General features: G+C 37.7%; 1 protein-coding gene across 5 annotated transcripts in view; it reads left to right on the plus strand.

Moving 5' to 3' along the window:
* Positions 1–19,621, plus strand: part of LRGUK (leucine rich repeats and guanylate kinase domain containing) — a 154,160-nt gene that overhangs the window by 45,049 nt on the left and 89,490 nt on the right. For all 5 annotated transcript variants that reach the window (XM_055115385.2, XM_055115386.2, XM_055115383.2 and 2 more), the window contains exons 8-11: positions 5,009–5,089; positions 7,435–7,521; positions 8,961–9,067; positions 14,191–14,310. In XM_055115385.2, coding sequence (XP_054971360.1) covers positions 5,009–5,089; positions 7,435–7,521; positions 8,961–9,067; positions 14,191–14,310 — 395 coding nt within the window. The remainder of the gene's footprint in view (positions 1–5,008; positions 5,090–7,434; positions 7,522–8,960; positions 9,068–14,190; positions 14,311–19,621) is intronic.

A 19,621-nucleotide genomic window follows, 5' to 3' on the forward strand; every position in this document is an offset into this window, starting at 1 on the left:
AGTTTTGTTTTTCCATATTTAGTCTTTAATCCAATTGGGATTTACTTTTGTGGGTAGTGTGAAGTGGGCATCTAGTTCCCAGGTAGGAAACAAATTGTCCCAACATTTCAGAATTCTGATTAATACTTGTAAAATATTCTATTGAATGGGTAAGTCAGGATTTATTGAGACATTTCCTTATTGAAATTTATGTTTAAAATTTGTTGTAGTATATATTCTTGTTTATAAATCTTTAAGTGTATTTTAAATTATTTACTTAGGATAGATTCTTGGAAATACCATTACTGGATATAGGCATTTTTAAGACTCTTACTATATTTCATAAAGATTCATACTAATTAATGTCCTACCAGCAGTATATGAAGTTAGAATACTATATTATAAGCACATCTTACTACACCTTTGTGAGCAAATATCTTTTAAAAATTATGTCACTCTGGTAGAGAAAAACGGTATTTTGCATTATTTTATATAAAAATTTTTGATTACCCATGAGGTTAAACATTTTTTTGACCTGTTTGTTAGACACTTAGTTTTCTTTTTAGAAATTGTCTATTCATGCCCTTAACTATCATTTATTTTATTATCGTTCTTCTGCTTTTCGTTGTACTCATTGTACTTTTGAAACACATTTGAAAGTAATTTATGAAGTCTGTCGATATTTTTCTTTGTGTCTCCCTTTATTATTTTTAAAATTTTTATGAAGTCTTTCTCTGTTCTGAAATCTGTTAGGTGTTCACCTAAACTTTTTTCCCCTGGTTTCTTTCATTACCTTTCAACTCTTAATCCATAATTTATTTTATGGTACAATTGAAACAAAAATTTTAATTTATAGAAGGAATAAGATCTAGTGTTCAACAGCACAATGAGGTCACTATAGTTAATAATATTTTACTGTATATTTCAGAATAACTAAAAGAGTAGCATTGTCACATTTCTAACACAAAGAAATAATAAATGCTTGAGGTGATGGATACCCCAGTTACCCTGATTTGATCATTACACATTGTATGCTTGTATCAAAATATCACATTTACCCCATAAATATGTACAACTCTTCTGTATCCACAATAACTAAAAATGTAAAAAATTAATTTACTTTTTCCAATATCTAATAGTAATGTAATGATAACAGCTATCATTTATTGAGAACTCATTATATCCTCAGCCTTGTGCTAACCAATTCCCATTCATTAACTCATTTAAAAAATAGTTTCATTGAATAATACTAATTTTCTCACTGATACAGAAATACTTTCTGAAGTATGCATTCGGTTCCATTGATCTGTCTGTTGATTCTTATTCCAGTAATGCACTCACCATCATCATCAACTAGTTGATAGATCCTCACAGTTTGAAAAATATTTGTGGTTCATCTTTTAAATATACACCATTCTTATTTCTCTTAAGATTCTACTAAGATACAGAAAACTTAAATAAAACTATTTGTCTTTAGTTTAGTGGAGAATTCAGGCCTGCTACAACCCAAGTTCTAACCCTGGCCAAATTCAGGAAGTCAAGCAATCTTTTTTTTTTTTCCTTTTTCCCCCTTCTTAAAATTGTAAAACAAAACCAACACTGAGAAGATCTGTTTCTGAAGTATTTATTCTGTTCCATTGATCCGTCTGTTGATTCTTATTCCAGTACTACACTTACCATCATCATCAACTAGTTGATGGGTTCCCCGCAGTTTGAAAAATATTTTTCTGCACAGATTTATGTTTAAATGTGGCAGCGAAAAAAATTTTAATGGTTGTACCCAATTGTTTTCTAAGATGACAAATATATATATGTGTATATATAACATATATTTATATGTACTTACATATTTTTATATATTCACATATAGAAATGTATATTCACATATATAAATTATATATGTATATATCAATTATATATGTATATATAAATTTTTTTTTAAAGAAAAGACTTTAGTAGTTCCCTTTAGATCTGGATGGTGATGCTTAGAGACTATGGCCTTGAGGGAAATGCTAAAAGAAGAAAAGAAGAGGAAGTCAACGTGCTTTGGGGATGGGGGTGTGGACTATCGTCAATAGGGGCAAAGGAGGTGAGAGAATGCGCTGGACTGGAGTCTGGGGATCAACTGTGCTGAGATGACATTCTTGGCAGCAGATGGCTGAACTTCCCATAGGAATATAACCTTTCTGGTGGTATTTCACTGCAAGCTATTTGGGGTGCTGTTGTCTCTACTCCTGCTGTAAAAGTCTGTTATGCACACAGCCCTGGGTTTGTGGCCTTTGCAGAGAAAAGATGTGAGGGTGGAGTCCTCGGGGTAGGTTGTGCAGGAGAGGGAGGGCGCATGCAGGGCAAGCAGTATCTGTGGCACTTTGCTAATTCAGTAGACGTGGGGAGGTGAAGCCAGGCCACCCCATACCTTCTCCCATCTTACCTCATCCTACCCATGGAAGGCCAGGAAGGGAAGATGGGTCCCTTTCATCTGATTCTCAAAAAACCAACTGATCCCAGCTGACATCTTGTGGTAACATAATTTTGTATGTTCCATGATCACTCTGTTCATGGTGTTTGTAACATATTAAGGAGATCTTTTCATGTCAATCATTGTAAATATCACTATCTTCTAAAATGAGCATGTAGTGTTCCTACTATAGGACTGTACTGTTACCCATTTAATTACAGGATCATGGTGTTCTTAGGAATTCATACTTTTTTTACTTTTACTGATAATGTTAGACTGAATATTCTTGTATCTAATTTTTTTACAAAAAATTAGAATATAGAATATTTCACATATAGAAATTACATATTATATATAAATTTTTTTAAAGAAAAGACTTTAGTAGTTCCCTTTAGATCCAGATGGTGATGCTTAGAGACTATGGCCTTGAGGGAAATCTAATTTTTTACAAAAAAATTAGATACAAGACGATCTCTTTAGTATAAACCCCTTGAAGTGGGAGAACTGGTTCATAGCTTATGAAACATATGAAATACATCAGATTGCCCTATAGAAAGAATTCACCAGTTTCCACTCTCACCAGCAATGTATGCAAGTGCACATGGCCACAACTTGTTGGTGAGACGTGATAAATGAAGGAACACATCTCCTCTTAACATTAGTGTTAGGTCCAAAAACAAGAGCAGGCCAGTGTGGTGGCTCACGGCTGTAATCCTAGCACTTGGGAATGGGAAGTCGAGGTGGGTGGATTGCTTGAGCCCAGGAGTTCAAAAACAGCCTGAGCAACATGGCAAAACCCTGTCTCCAAAAAAATACAAAAATTAGCTAGGCTTGGCAGTGCACACTTGTAGTCCCAGCTACTCGGGGGTCGGGGGCTGAGGCAGGAAGGTTCCTTGAGCTAGGGAGGTTGAGGCTGCAGTGAGCCATGATCATACTACTGCACCCCAGCATGGGTGACAGAGCAAGAACCCATCTCAAAAATAAATAAATAAATAAATAAATAAATAAATAAGAATAAGAGCAGGTGGAATGCTAGAAGGAAATTAATCCGTTGTTCACAAGTTTACTTTTCCACTTTCCTGAATAATACAATAGAAAACAATTGATCCCTTTTAAAAAAAAGATAATCCAAATGGCAGACTGATGGACAGTTTAGTCATCTTACGGAAAAAGATGTGTATAATAGTATAATGTTGCTCTAACAAGATTAATGTGTTCAGGTTGTAGATTGCAACTCTGGTGTTCACCTTTCATATTGTATCTTTGAAAATGGCATCCTTTGAACATGGTGCATATGTTTGTCCTCTGACTTGGCTTTGGGTCTAGTTTGCATTTTAGCTGTGTATTGTGATTGGATAACTCAGGAGTTTTTGGTGACCCTTCTGTAGGAGTGCTTTCCAATGCATGCAGAAATGATTGGAGAAAAATAGAAATGAAAAAGTGATGATTAACTTTTTGCAAAAGTGTAATATCTACACTTGAGATAAAATTGTAATTATGCTAATTACAGAATATTTAAGTAAACCTATTTGCCTTTAATTTAGTAGAGAATTCAGGCCTGCCGCAATCCAAGTTCTGTTTCTGGTCAAATTAAGGAACTGTCAAGCAATCTTTTTTTTTTTCTTTCTGTTCTCCTACTTTTTAAAATTGTGAAACACAACCTATACAGAAAAGTATATAAAACATAAGTGTACAACTTAGCTAAAGAGTTCAAGGTGAACAGTACACACCCATCAAGAAATATGTCATACAATTTTTAGTTTTTTACTTTGAAATAATTCTCTGTTGGAAAAAGTGATAAAGCCATATATGTACATGCAGTAAGAAGGCTTTGGCCGGGTGGCTCATGCCTGTAATCCCAGATCTTTGGGAGGCTGTGGCAGGCGGATCACAAGGTCAGGAGATCAAGACCATCCTGGCCAGCATGGTGAAACCCCGTCTCTACTAAAAATGCAAAAATTATCTAGGCATGGTGGTGTGTGCCTGTAATCTCAGCTACTCAGGAGGCTGAGGCAGGAGAATCACTTGAACCAGGGAGTCGGAGGTTGCAGTGAGCCGAGATCACACCACTGCACTCCAGCCTGGTGACAGAGCGAGACTCCATCTCAAAAAAAAAAAAAAAAAAAAAAGGCTTTAACCAGTCACAAATGACCAGGGTAACAGAAGAAGGATTGCGGAAGGAAGTTGGGGGGCTGCGGGGCTGGAGGGCTAGGAATGGGGGTGGGGTGGGTAACCAGGTCATCCTTGGGTGCATTTTTGTACTGTTTTTCTGACTTTGAATGCTATTTTATTTCTGCCTTAAAGTGAACATGGTTAAGAGGAGGAAACTTACTGTTCCCTAGCTAGAGAAGAAAAAAGAAAACGTGGTTGTGTGCATGCACAGTTATAGAAGGGGTATGCCATAATTCCCTCGTTCTGTGTAGTTCTGTGGAATTCTCATTAAAAAGCTAGACAGAGCAATTTTTAAAATAAGTTGAATTTAAAGGACCCAAACTGGCTTCTATTGTATTATGTTTTCTATTGTCTTTGTGCATTTAGTCTGTTGATAATTTTTTTTCTTTGATTGAACAGATTGCTGAGCTGAGAGAAATAGAATACATTAAAAATTTACCCATCCTTCGAGTTCTCAATCTTCTAAAAAATCCAATTCAGGTGAGACATTATTTATATCAGGGAGGGAGAGAGAGAAGAAAGTGGGATGGTGGAGGGAAACTATCTAGGAATTCTTCAAGAAGTACTTTTGATAAAAGAATATCAGGAATGTGAATAGAGTTTGTCTATCTTCCTTCTTTCTAAGGAAGGGTTTAGTAGTACCTAAAGTGACGATTTTTTTTTTTTAAGACATAAGATCTTCTCTCATGACTAACAAGCTGTCACATGACTGTCAGCGAAGGAAAGCCTGAAACTGAATATCATTTAGTTGCTCTGCTGGTCATTTGTGACTCATCCCTGGTGGTAAAGGTTACAGGAAGGAGGTAATAAGATTGCAGAACAATGTTCTCTGACATTAGACAATGCAAGACACCAGAGGGGGAAATAGAATGTGGTTCCTATTCTATAACAGGGGAAAGAAAATCTAAGATTAGCTACCTAATTTACCTGGATATAGCCATGAAATTGATGTATATGTGAAATAATTATAGAACAGAATAATACATTTCCCAGGAGTTCTTCACACCTCTGGGACTGAAGGATCAGGGAGTGTTTCAAGTCCTTCTCTTTCTCTCCATTGATAGATGCTTTCTCCCGGTCTCCTCCCCTCTCTCCTTGTCTGTTTGTCCTTCATTCCATTCTTCTACCTGTATCCTTCACTTAGTTTCCACAGGCTCTTGACTTTGCATGTAGCTCTTAGTAACTTTCTTTTTGTTTGTATCTTGATGAACACGTCTAGATAGGTGAAAAACAGAAAATACAAGAAAGATTTATAAATTAAAAGCTGCCCTTGGGACAGGAACAGTGGGAGGCAATTTAAAAGCATTTCTGGAAAAGTAAGAGGCAGGGCTTAAAGTGGCCAGCACACCTCAGTTTCAAATCCCTGAAGGGTGTTTGTGCATATGCATGAATAAGCATCACAAGCCGTTTGACACATGTTAACTGATTTATATACAAAACCTCTCCCCAACATTTACATCTAAGCTTTGTACATTCATCTCATATACGGTCTCATCTATTGGATTGGCGCAAAAGTAATTGTGGTTTTTTCATTCTTTTAATGACAAAGACCACAATTACTTTTGCACCAACCTAATATATAACGGATCATCCGCTAATATCTAATGTCTTTCCCCTCAAAGAGGCATGGCTTCTTACTACAAAAACTCTAATTATAATTTCCAAAAGGCAGATAATCCTGATGGTAGGCAGTAATAAGGAGTTTGTTTTATAAATGAATATCATTTTATTATTACAAACAAATTCATAATAAACAATACAAATTAATACGAAATATTGCATATAAATAATAACAAAATAATATAAAATATTAAAGTTTCATTATTTGCAGAATTGAGACTTGTTGGAGTTACAAGACAGGGTTTGAGTCACTGGCCACGGGATCTTAGATGAGACGCTTCACTTTTCTGAGGCTTGGTAGCCTTTAGAAATGAGGATAATCTGGAAGCCATTATCCTCAGCAACCTACCACAGGAACAGGAAACCAAACACCACATGTTCTCACTTATAACTGGGAGCTGAACAATGAGAACACATGGACACAGGGAGGAGAACAACGTACCCTGGGGCCTGTCGGGGGCGGAAGGAGGGAGAGTATCAGGATAAATAGCTAATGCATGCGGGGCTTAATACCTAGGTGATGGGTTGATGGGTGCAGCAAACCATCGTGGCACACCCTTACCTGTGTAAGAAACCTGCACGTCCTGCACATGTATCCCAGAACTTAAAATTAAATTAAATTTTTTTTTCGACAGAGTCTCGCTCTGTCAACCAGGCTGGAGTGCAGTGGCGCGATCTCGGCTCACTGCAAGCTCCGCCTCCTGGGTTCATGCCATTCTGCTGCCTCAGCCTCCTGAGTAGCTGGGACTACGGGCACCTGCCACCATGCCTGGCTAATTTTTTTGTATTTTTAGTAGAGGCAAGGTTTCACCGTGTTAGCCAGGACGTTCTCGATCTCCTGATCTCGTGATCTGCCTGCCTTGGCCTCGCAAAGTGCTGGGATTACAGGTGTGAGCCACCTTGCCCGGCCAATTAAATTAAATTTTAAAAAAAGAAATGAAGATAATCCACCTGTCTTGTTAATCTCTAATCTCACAGGGAGATTAACAAGAGTGTACACTCGAAGACCTTTATAAGTTACAAGGCACAGTCTGCATTGAGTTAATGTAAGGGGACTGGGAAGTGTGAAATGCATAGTCCTGTGAGGGTGTGTGGGAATGATGAGGTAGCAGGTGAAAGCCCCAAGCTCATGAAAACCCAATGCTGGTGCTTGTTGATTTGGGAAAAGGAAGGCAACTGAACAGTCCTCTTGATATTTTAAATAGGAAAAGTCTGAATATTGGTTCTTCGTAATTTTTATGCTTCTGCGATTAACAGAATTAGATCAGAAGAAGATTAAAGTGGAAGAAAAGGTATGTAATCATGTCATACCATTACCATTGTGTTATTGGGTTAATATGCTCAAAAGCTCGTGTTGCCTGCTGTGGAAGCAATATAATCAATAAATAAGACACATAACAATATGTACATTAATTCATTTAGGGAATGTTTCCTTGCCTTAGGATCTGTTCATTTAACCCTCTGCAAAGGTGAGTATCAACACAAATGCAGTGAAAGGCCTGATGTCTTGCTGTTAGTACAGTGAAGAAGTTGGCTGTGGGGAACAGCAGCAACACTCCACTTATATAGGTCGCAGCTTTTTGGCAGACTATCAGTTTGAAAAACTATCCTGTTTGGAAGGTGTATGATTCTGTCTGTGTTACCTGAAAAATCCATTTAACAATAAAATGCATTATAATGTCACTCTACCATATAATCAAAAGGTACTCAAATAAATCACTACTCTGATATTTTAAATCCTTAATTCTGCTCTTTAAAAAAATGATTCATCTAGTCACAAAATTCCAGAATAACCAGACCTTGAATGCTAGCACCTGCCTCCCTGCTTTTCATACTCACGGTCACTGCTTTGTCTTGCTTTAGTAGCTGGTGACAGCCAAAATCTCTACTAATGAGGGATTTCTTACACTGGATGCAAATTTGAGACGGGAATGAAAACAGGTATAAATATGTAGAGAGGCACGTATTCCATCTCATAAATGCCTTTCTGAAATCTTGGTTAAAAGCAGTTACAGATGCCAGTCTGTCATTATTCTCACACTCAAAGGTACTTATTAGATTCCTCTTTTCCTTTAACATTTTGCAAAAGGAATACAATTTAAACCCATGTATTAAGTAAAGATACGGCATATGATAGATGAGGATAATGTATTTAGAAGAATGGGAAAGACAAGGGGATGAAGAACTGTACATTATGAAGAAAAGGCCCATATCCTTGAATGAACAAAGTTATGCTAAATGAGGAGGAAGTTTTGGTAGAATTTGAGATTGTGGGAATCGTTCTTGGTGAAATGGTATGAGGAAAACATTCCGCATGCATCAAAACCTGGAATCTACAGCTATAAGTTTTATTCCTTTTTCACATATTAAAAGTTGGAATGTTTACTATATTCAAAGTAATCATGGGCTTTAGAGGGGCTGTGGGTTTTTGTTTGGTGTTTTTTTTGTGTGTGTTTTTGTTTTTTGCCATTTTCCCTCCCAAACCAGGCAGAATAAAGAAGTAGGAGATCAAAAGACTCCACTCAATATTTTTAAATAATTATCATTTCTTAAATTTTAGGAAAATTAGAGTAGACATGAAGACTGAATACTAATGTTAATGGGTGTGTGTTAAATTATTTTCTGTACCTGGCTGCACGTGTACAACATTTCATTAAGGAAAAATCCAAGCTTTGTCTTCTTTTTAGAAACAAAACTTTTTTTCCCTTTTACATCTCTAATTCTGGAAAAGGTTTCAGCAGTGAATAAATATGATCCTCCCCCTGAAGTGGTTGCAGCTCAAGACCACCTGACCCATGTTGTCAACAGCGTGATGCAGCCGCAGAGGATCTTTGACAGGTACTTATTAGAAATCCAAAGGCCGGAATTCAGGGTGAGCAAGCAAAAGACAGCCTCATCATTTCCCCTAACCCCTATTTTGTGACCCCTTTATTTCCGATAAAGGCTGCTTTTTCCCTTTCTCTGAGGGAAGGGGCCAAGTCTTTATTTGATAGACAATATTGTCTCCATTATGGTATATTATTAATATCATGTACTTGAGTGTGTTGCTTTCTTGCTCGTATTTTCCCAAGCATGGTGATGAGTTGATTCACCTTCACTAGTTTTTCTGGCCGCTTGTATGGTGGCCAGCCTGTGCCATACAACAGTGAAATCTCAACAAAAAAAAAAACCAAAAAAAAAAAAAAAAAACCAGGACCAATTTTTCTGCCTTAGGAGAGAAACACAGACCTTAACCTTAACAGAAAATTGTGATAATTTATATCCATTGTAAATTTTCCCTCAGCTGTGAGTGAATGCTAAATACCCTTGCCAAAGACTGTTCCATGAATTCACATTATTAGGGAGTCCCTTAGAAGGAAGCCCAGCTAGCCTAAGGAAAACCTGAAACAGTCTTTGCACTAAGCTGCGATAAACTCAGCAGGGAGGAGTCGCCCAGCTCAGTGGAACACATGAACAGAGTCTCTCACCTCTGAATTCGAAGACAGATTTGCCATGCTTTCTTCATTTCTTTTTAAAACAATCTGTTGGAGCAGATGGCCATTTATGCTCTAAGTATAATGCAGAAATTCTATCAATACCCAAAGACATTTTAAAAATACTTGTAAAATCTCTTGGATATAAATGGCTTCTCTTCTTCATGTGGTATTTGCTCCTGTACTTCACATGGCTGGTTTCCCACAGAGAGCAAAATGTTTTATTTTGCAACCCAGGACATGATTTTTACATATCATTTAATAATGTAGACATTGACAGTTTTACATGTTTATGGTGGCCCTCTAGGTGAAATGAATTATCATTTATTACATACATCTGGAAAAGCACATTTGATTCAAAAGAGGGGCATTTATCTCCTCATTGTATTTCTATTCTAGTTTGTGGTATTGCTAGTTGTTTCATGCTTTAGGGTACGTTTAAATAAAAACATATATCAAAGAAATTTGCAGCAGTGTTTGATAAACACATATGTCTTGATCATTTCTGGCTGTCGGGAAAACAAGAATAAAGGCCAAGTAGGCCCAGATGTTCCAGGATGGAGTGGCATTCATTGCAGAAACTCATGGACAAAGGACCAGTAGCTAGTGCGCAGGCCTGCAATGCCCTTCCTACTCTGTGTCTAGGCCAGTACACAACTCTCTGTCAGCACCAGAAGTCAGGATCCAGGAGAGGAACCCCAACCCTTGGCTTTGGGACTTGTATGCTGCCATTACTGGGGAATCACTGTCCCCTCTCCTGGTATAATTGGGGTGAGGATACAGTATTAAAATGACATGGCCAAACCTTGACTCTGGTCTGGTAGTCATTGATAGCTTCTTACCTTCTGATATGACAAAGTTCTCCAGACCCATCTGGTACATGTCCTGTCCCAAATCTGGAATCAGCCTTTTCTGCAAGAAGCCCCAGTTTTAGTGAAAAATAGTATTTCCCAATTCCAGTCTGGGGGTTAAGATACTCATTGCTACCAGGTTGGTCATTTATTTAGAGGCCTTTTAGTGGAAAGAGCTAAGAATGTAACTCTTTTCATCAATTCCTCTGTCCATCCATCCATCCATCCATCCATCCATCCAGTCTATTTGTACCTACCTATATCTGTTCTATCTATATCTATCTGTCTGTTTGGGTAGACCTATCTGTGTCTATCTATAGATAGATGGATTAAATACCTCCTGAATTCTTGATATTTACAATTTTGATTCCAAAACTACAGTTAAGCTTTTACTCAACCTCCTCGCTATTGTATGGATATTTCCTTTTTTCCCACACCAAGAAATCTGGTTCTAAGGGACACAGAGGAAGACGAAATTACCAAATCCCGTAATTACTCATTTGAAAAAATCCTAGATTGTACCACAGTGGTATTAGAATACCAGTACTAATACTACCACCAAAATGATTCCTGTAAACATTAAAAATATTTTTTGCCTACAACTTACCCATTTCCTCCCATGTTTTTTATTGTGGTAAAATATATGTAACAAAATTTGCCACTTTAACAATTTTAAAGTGGACAGTTGAGTGGCATCAAGTACATTCATAATGTTATGTAACCATCACCACCATCTATTTCCAAAACATTTTCATTACCCCAAACAGAAACTCTGTACCCATTAAGCAATAACTCCTGGTTCTTCTCTGCTCCCAGCCTCTGGTAAGCTCTAATGTACTTTTGTCTCTATGAATTTGCCTATTCTATATATTTCATGTAAGTGTCATCCACCCCTTTTAGAAAATAGTGGTGTACTATATTTATATTGTCAAAACATACAGCCATCACATACCGTGCTTTCTCCTTCTTTGCTCTTATTTAGTCTCAATTCTCTGGCTAACTACATAGTTGTTGCTCACTACCAGTCGTTATATTGATGTCCCTTGAGTCACTTTGGTTGTATGAAGCTTGTTTTCTAGTATTTTCCTTAGGAAGGGATATGGCATCAGTATCCTCTGAATTCTTGCATGTTATAACAATGTGTGCCCTTTATACTTGAAAGTCATTTTTGCTAAATATAAAATTCATGACCCACACCTTTTTCCTTGAATATGTTAAAAATGTTACTCCATTGTCTTTTGGCATAAAACAAAATCTGATGATAATTTAATTTTCTTTCCCTTACATGTAATGTGCTTTTTTTTTTTCTAATTGGAAGTTTTTTTCTTTTTCTTTAAAGCCAAGTAATTTTACCAGACTATGTCCTGGTTTAGTTCTGAGCTGATATTTCAGGTATAATGTGTGCCCTTTCAATGCGTAGTGTTTTTTGTTTGTTTGTTTGTTTTAATTTCAGGGAAGGTTTTTTTGAAGTATAGCCTCTGTTTTCTGTTCCTTTGGTTTTCATCTTCAGGAAGAAGCTCTCTTTTGCTTATTTTCAATATTTGTCACTTTCTTTTTCTTAGTTATTTTTTTGAAAAAATATATTTTGAGGTAATTGTAGATTCACATGAAGTTGTAAGAAATAATACAGAGAAATTCCATATACCAGTCATCCAGTTTTCCTCAATGTTGATATCTTGCATAGCTATAGCAGAACATTAAAACAAGGAAATTGACCAGGAAATCCACCAACCTTATCGGATTTCACCAGTTTTGCATGTACTCTTTTGTCTTTAGTTCTATTTACCTCTGTGCAATTTTATCATGTGTAGATTCATCTTAGCACCACTACAGTCAAGATATAGAGCAGTTTTATCACAAGGATCCCTTGTAATACTCTATAATAGCCATAGCACCTCCCTCCCTCTCATCTTCCCTAACCCCTGGAAACCACTAATCTGTCCCTGTCTCTATCTATAATGCTGTTATTTCAAACATGTAATATAAATAGAATCATACAGTATATAGCCTCTTGGGATTGGCTTTCTTTTTTTCACTCAGACTAATTCCCTGGAAATGCATTCGAGTTGTTGCATGAATCAATAGTTCATTCTTTCTTATTGCCATGTAGCATTCCATGGCATGGAAGTATCACAGTTACTTGAACTGCTTACCTGTTGAAAGACATCTGGACTGATTCCACTTTTGGGTGATTGCAAATAGAGCTGTCATGAACATTCATGTCCAGGCTTTTGCACATGTACAGCTTCAGGCTGCCTGCTCTTGGCAGGTACCCAGTGGCTGTTTTGGGGTTCACTTGCTCTCAGATCTGTCAGATGCTGCCCATTGCTTCCCTCTTCTTCCTCCTGCATTGACTGTAGTACCACACAGATTTTGTGGGTCCGTGGCTCTTGGCGATTCTGTTTCATGTACTTATATGTGTTTCCCGTAGGCTTTTGCTCTCAAGTTTTTCTGTGGGAATTCGGAGAGATTGAAAAACTATGCTGTTTCATTGTTTCCACAGACTCTTCTCAGAATCTACACCTTCATCTTCATAGAATCCACACCTCAGCCATGTGGTTTTTTAAAATTTTATATTTTATTCTAGATTGCTACAATTTCTGTCATGAGTAGAGTTTAAACACATTGTTCAGTGTGTTGCAGGAGATTTTATTATGATTATGATTATGATTATTATTTTTTTGAGACAGTTTCACTCTTGTTGCCCAGACTGGAGTACAATGGCGCCATCTCGGTTCACTGCAACCTCCATCTCCTGGATTCAAGAGATTCTCCTGCCTCTGCCTCCCGAGTAACTGGGATTATGGGTGTGCACCACCATGCCTGCTAATTCTGTATTTTCAGTAGAGACAGGGTTTCTTCATGTTGGTCAGGCTGGTCTCGAACTCCTCACCTCAGGTGATCTGCCTCAGCCTCCCAAAGTGCTGGGATTACAGGGGTGAGCCATTGCGCCCGGCTGCAGGAGATTTTATTAATCAATTCATTCTTTAGTCCAGTCTTCAGGCTTGGCAGCCAAACCTACATTTGTATATCAGCTCTCCCTTATTAACTATCACTTTGAGCAAGTTAATTAACCTCATTGTACTTCAGTTTCTTCATACGTTAAAAGGGGATAATGACAGAAACATCTTCATTAGCTTCTTGTGATAATTAAATGAGGTAATGGATGTATGACTCTTAGAATGCTTCCTGGCACATAGTAATTGCTCAGGTAAATTTTAGCTATTACTGTTAAGTTGGCTTTGCATACCTGCATTCTAATTCAGTAGTTATAAATATTTATCTTAACTTTACAGTCTTATTTAACTTTAACAGTCTTATTTCTTTCATTGATCAGTTTTGGGGAGGAATATTTCACTCTAGCCATCAAGAACCAATAAATGTTATATTTTTTCCTTTAAAAGTCATTTTAAAGTAAATTTACATAAGTTCATATTTTACCTTATTTGTTATCTATGCTTTGAATATTATTTTTGACATATAATCAATCTGTTTCTGGAAAGGACAACTATTCTTCTATGCAGTGTCTTATATAGCAAGTGCTCATTTAGCCGGGTTAATGGTGGCCTAATGGATGTAGTTAATGTGCTGTCTCCCTGACTGCAATAGGAGAACTGACTCTGGTCCTGTGTTGTAGCACTCTTCCCAGCCTGGATGCCCCTTATCCCATGCTGATACTAGCTGGTCCTGAAGCTTGTGGGAAACGAGAGCTTGCCCATCGCCTCTGCAGACAGTTTAGCACTTACTTCAGATATGGGTAAGTTTGTTTATTGGCTTGTTAAGACTTGGAAATTCATCCAAATTATTGGAGGTATCAGTAGTTGTAGTAAAATCTCCGATATTGCTAATGTTGGCTATTAATTTTAAGCAAGTTCGGAAATGTACAAAACAACTTAATATTTAAGTTACACTTTATAGCAAAGCCAAAAGTGGTAAGTAAATTGAATGTTCAATAGATATTAACTCTTGGTAAGGACAGAGCACCATGTGAGTGTTAATCCTTGATGGTAAATTATTGATAAAATTGGATCAATGTGATTACCTGGTTCTGGAACGATAGAATCTTGATTCTTGTGCCATTCTAATCGATATGGTAAAGATGATTGCTAAAGTGTACTTCTAGCAATAGAAGAACTTACCATATAGCAGGAAGAAACAAAATAATTTTTCTTTTTCTTCTTTTTTTTTTTGATACGGAGTCTGGCTCTGTCACCCAGACTGGAGTGCAGTGGTGCGATCTCGGCTCACTGCAAGCTCCACCTCTCGGGTTCATACCATTCTCCTGCCTCAGCCTCCCAAGTAGCTGGGACTACAGGCAGCCGCCACCATGCCTGGCTAATTTTTTGTATTACTAGTAGAGAAGGGGTTTCACCATGTTAGTCAGGATAGTCTCGATCTCCTGACCTCATGATCCTCCCACCTTGGCCTCCCAAAGTGCTGGGATTACAGGTGTGAGCCACCGCGCCTGACCGAAACAAAATAATTTTTCTTTTGTCAAGCAGACAGTAAACATACAGCAATGACTCCCCTGCTCCCTGCTTCCCCGCCCCCACACCACAAAATAAGCAAGCAAACCAGCATGGCTCATTCATGCTGTTCCCCACCTTTTCCATAAAAGGCTTATCGGCTTCTTTGCCACTTATTATACTGTGATATACACTGTATTTTTTTTTAACTTTAATTTTCCAAATGCTTAACTTAATTCAGTCTCAGCCCAAATCATCCTCCAGGGTTTGAAAATCAACATCTTTTTCATTAAGCATAAATGGCATTTGAAGGCAGGCTTCTCCCCTTGCCTTGCAGTATGATAGCATGAATCACCGTGTTGTGATGTGTGATGGGCATATCTGTGCTCAGGAACAGCCTCTCCTGTCTGAGCCTGGAACATGTGCCAATGGCACTTGAGCGTCTTTGTCTCTGACAGGTCTTCCTCTTTTGGTATTTCAGGAAGAAGGAAGGAGAGGGGGCAGCAAGTTTTTCTTTTTCTTTCCTTCAGGTTAGCATTCAATACACTTCAAGTTTTCTGGAGCAAATATTTTGCTTAGTGATGTCTTAATGACCCAGTTAAAATAGAGGAACATATCCGAAAAACTAGAACCATCCAAAAAAAAAAAACAAAAAACAACAAACAAACAAACAAAAAAACCACACACACACAAAACTCCAACTGAGTTTAAAGAGTTTTTCAGAGGCTGAGCGTAGTGGCTCACGCTTCTAATCCCAGCACTATGGGAGGCTGAGGCGGGCGGATCACTTGAAGCCAGGAGTTCGAGACCAGCCCAGTCAACATGGCAAAATCTCTTCTCTACTAAAAGTATAAAAATTAGCTGGGTGTGTTGGCGCACACCTGTAATCCCAGCTGCTCGGGAGGCTGAGACGTGAGAATCGAAGATTGTGCCATTGCATTCCAGCCTGGGCAACAGAGTGAGACTCTGTCTCAAAAAAAAAAAAAAAAAAAAAAAAAGATTTTTTTTTTAGAGGTTTTGGTGAATCAAATTTAGAATTGTCTGTCATCTCTTAAACTGGTTTCCTCTTGTACTTTTTGTGTATGGCAAAGAAATTACTTTTAGATTAGTGGTGCCTGTCAGTGAGCTGAGGATGTGGCTACAAAGATATATAGGACAGCCAGAAAAATAAGTGCAAATTATTTCCTAATGCTATTACAAAAAAACTTCCTTCCCTGAAGCTACACGTGTTCAAACAATGTAAACACTATTTCAAACAGATCCATTTATTTAGATATTTAAAATTACATCCTTTATTTGAACAACTCTAGGCCACAAACACTATGGAAAAATTTATTAATACATTTTAAACACCCTGAAGTAACAAAAATAAATTAAAAGTTAATGTTAGAATAAAAATATAGAGTACATTATGTTTCTGTGGATGTACTGAACCTGTTTTAAAAGATAAGCTGAACACAATGAATGGAAGGACAAACTAGGGCAAAAGGGTATATGCTATTTTGCTAATGCGTAAATTTGGAACTTTTTAGCAAACCAAAGTGACCTATGAGGAACCAAGTTTCTCCAGTTCCTTTCACATCTCTGATACCAGTTATGTTGCAAATGGTTGGTAGCCCAGTCCTGTTTATTTCTCTGTGATATGCTACTGCTAAGACATACTTTGTTGGATATGTTTTTAGAGATGTTTATTGACTCATCATCAAGATTTGGAGCCAATCTGCCCTTACATTCTTATCTGGTGAGGCCTCCCAATTACTCATTTTCATTGAATCTTTTATTTCCCTAATTAGAATGCTTATCCATCATGCTTGTGATTAGTTGATTTAATGTCTGCTTTCCCTGCTTGTCTGTAGCCCATTGAGGGCAGGGTGCATGTCAGCCTTGTTCACCACTGAGTTCTCAATATCCAGTATATGGCCAGACACTTAATATGTGTGTGATAAATATTTGTTAAATAACTGACTGACTGACTGATTGAGTAAATGGTTGGCTGAATTAATGGCATGGTGTGCAACAGATCATATAAATGGCTGTAATAAGAAGCATGGGTGATCTTCCCCAACCTCCACTGATGGAGCTATGCAGAGATGAATGGATTCATCCACTTGTTCATTCTTTCAATACATATTTATTGAATTCCTCTCTTGTGCTAGTCCCTGAGGGTAGAGCAGGAACAAGACTGGTGAGGTCCTTGCCTTAATGAAATTTGTAATCTAATGGGGGACTCAGACCTTAGATAATCCGTGCTATGTGAAATTTAGGTGGAGGTACAAGATGGCAAAACAGAATCCTAAAATTAGCTTCATGCTCCTGTACTGTTACCTCTGCCACTGCTATTTTTCTCTTCTGGCTGGAATTAGTGGTGAGTAGAAAGACACTCCTAACTGCCCCCCTCCCAACTACAAACTCATTCAACCACCTCCCTCAGAGTTTCAGAAGCACCATCCAACTGTTCACTGTCATCCTCATGAAGGCAGAGGTCAAGGTTTGTTCATTGGCAAATTATTCTAAGAATTTCATCAAGGCACAGATAAAAGACTATGCATCGGATGGAAAAGGATATTAGATAGCTAGTTACTTTATCCATTGAGAAAGTAAGCTACTGCTACCATTACATGCAGCAACTTTCTAGTTAAAATTAAAAAAAAAAACAAAGCACATTCGCATTCTCAAGGACAAGTCATTGCTCTTGTTTAGATTTTCTTTTCTATTATTCTTTATCCAACATAAGTTTTATTGATTTTTAATTATGTGAAAAGAAAAAAGGCGTGCATAGAGTCTCATGGTGAAACATAAAAGCATTTACAAAGGCACTTGCTCCACCATTTGCTTGAATCATTTCTTTCCTTCCTCCTCATTTAATTTTTTCCTGGCATTTTACTTCCTTTCTAAATTGCATTGACCCAAGATCAAGACATTCAATGAAATTTTCACATGCTAAGTTGCATATCCAGATATATAAATATTGAAAACATAACTCAGTCACAGAACAAATATTGGTGCGGCTGAGAGATTTTGCTGTAGTTAGGTTTTGATTTTACTATTTGTTCTTGGTTTTAGAAATATGTTGAATGTTCTTTCTTTACCAGTATTAGTTATGGGTGACCTGGAGATATGCATTTACTTTCTTCAAAGTCTCTGTATTGATTTCCAGCTGAGCACCCCACAAATCAGTGACTTCCTGGAAAAGTGCCAGATAATGAGGGCAACCCAAAACAATATCAGCATGCCTGTTTATCTTCTAGATTTAAGGCCATGAAAGTGATCTGAATGGCCCTGAAAGAAAAACTTTATTCTTTCTTAGATCTCTATTTGATAGCCATCTCTATTTTCATAAGCTTCTCATGATGTTGACTACTAAATATATTTTATTTTTAGCATTATAATAGAGTAAAATAAAAGACCACAGCTATTTAGTTACATGAGATGATATGAGCTGTAGCAGCCTAAATGCAGTCTCAGCTAAGGTGTCTGTTTATACACATGTGACAAATTTGTAGAATGGTTCATTTATTCCTTCAATATTTATCGAGCACTGTGCAAATGCTATATGCTGGTGATGAAACTGTGAAATGAACAGGCATGGTTCTTCTCCTCCTGGCAGCTTACAAAGTAGTATGAGATTTAAACAGGTAAATACTAACAAGATAGTTTGATGGGTGCTATGATGAGGGAGGTAAAGAGCCTCTGAGATAGAAATAAAAGAGAAGTAGGAAGTGGGGCTTGAGTTGGGGGTGTATTCTAGGCAGAGAGGACAGCATATGGCTCAGCTTGAACTATCAAGGGAGATGGCAGAAGATAAGACTGGAAGGACAGACAGGGGTCCGGTCATAAAGGATTTCTAAACAGGGAGGGGAATGGCGTGATCACATTTGCATTTTAGAAAGCGTATCCTGTTGGCAATTTGGGAAAGGGCTTAGGGAAGGAAGGCTGGAGACAAGCAGACCAGGTAGAATGTAGTGACGGGTGATGATAGCATGAGTCAGAAAATGGTGTGTAGTTACTGAAAAGTGGGCAGAGTAGTGGCTTCATGGAGTTTGATACTTAGATACAGTATGTGCTGGAATCTTTTGTGTGGAGGATCACTTAAATTGTGTCCAGCAAGCTATTGACATATATTTGCATTGGGTGTTCAGACCAATTTCATTTACCTCCCAGACTCCTCTAGGAATACCTGGGCTTTTGTGGCTACCCATTGATAGAGCTCACTTACTAACAATGTGATGTGCTGTAATGTGCTTGAATTCAGATGTGCCCAGAGCCAAGCCTCTGCCTAAATGTTTGCAATAACAAGTTCATTATTTCCTGAGGCAATCTGGTTCAGAATTAAGATTCTAAATCTGCATGCTTCTGAATGACACAGAAAAAAAATACTACTTCCTCATCCACCTGCTAGCTCTTCTTAGATATCTTTTCTTCCTGTTACATTTCCCTGGATATTTTGGGATTCCATTATTTAGCCTGGCTTTCCAATTCCTTTTCCTCTTGATCATCTCCTTTCTGTGAACTTGGTTTGGTAGTAGCTTCAGTGACACCTGGCCATGAATTGGCACCCTTAGACTTTTAGGACCAGAGTTGGAGTCTGGGGTTCATCTCTAA

Source organism: Pan paniscus, chromosome 6, assembly GCF_029289425.2.
Source record: "Pan paniscus chromosome 6, NHGRI_mPanPan1-v2.0_pri, whole genome shotgun sequence".
Taxonomy (NCBI): domain Eukaryota; kingdom Metazoa; phylum Chordata; class Mammalia; order Primates; family Hominidae; genus Pan; species Pan paniscus.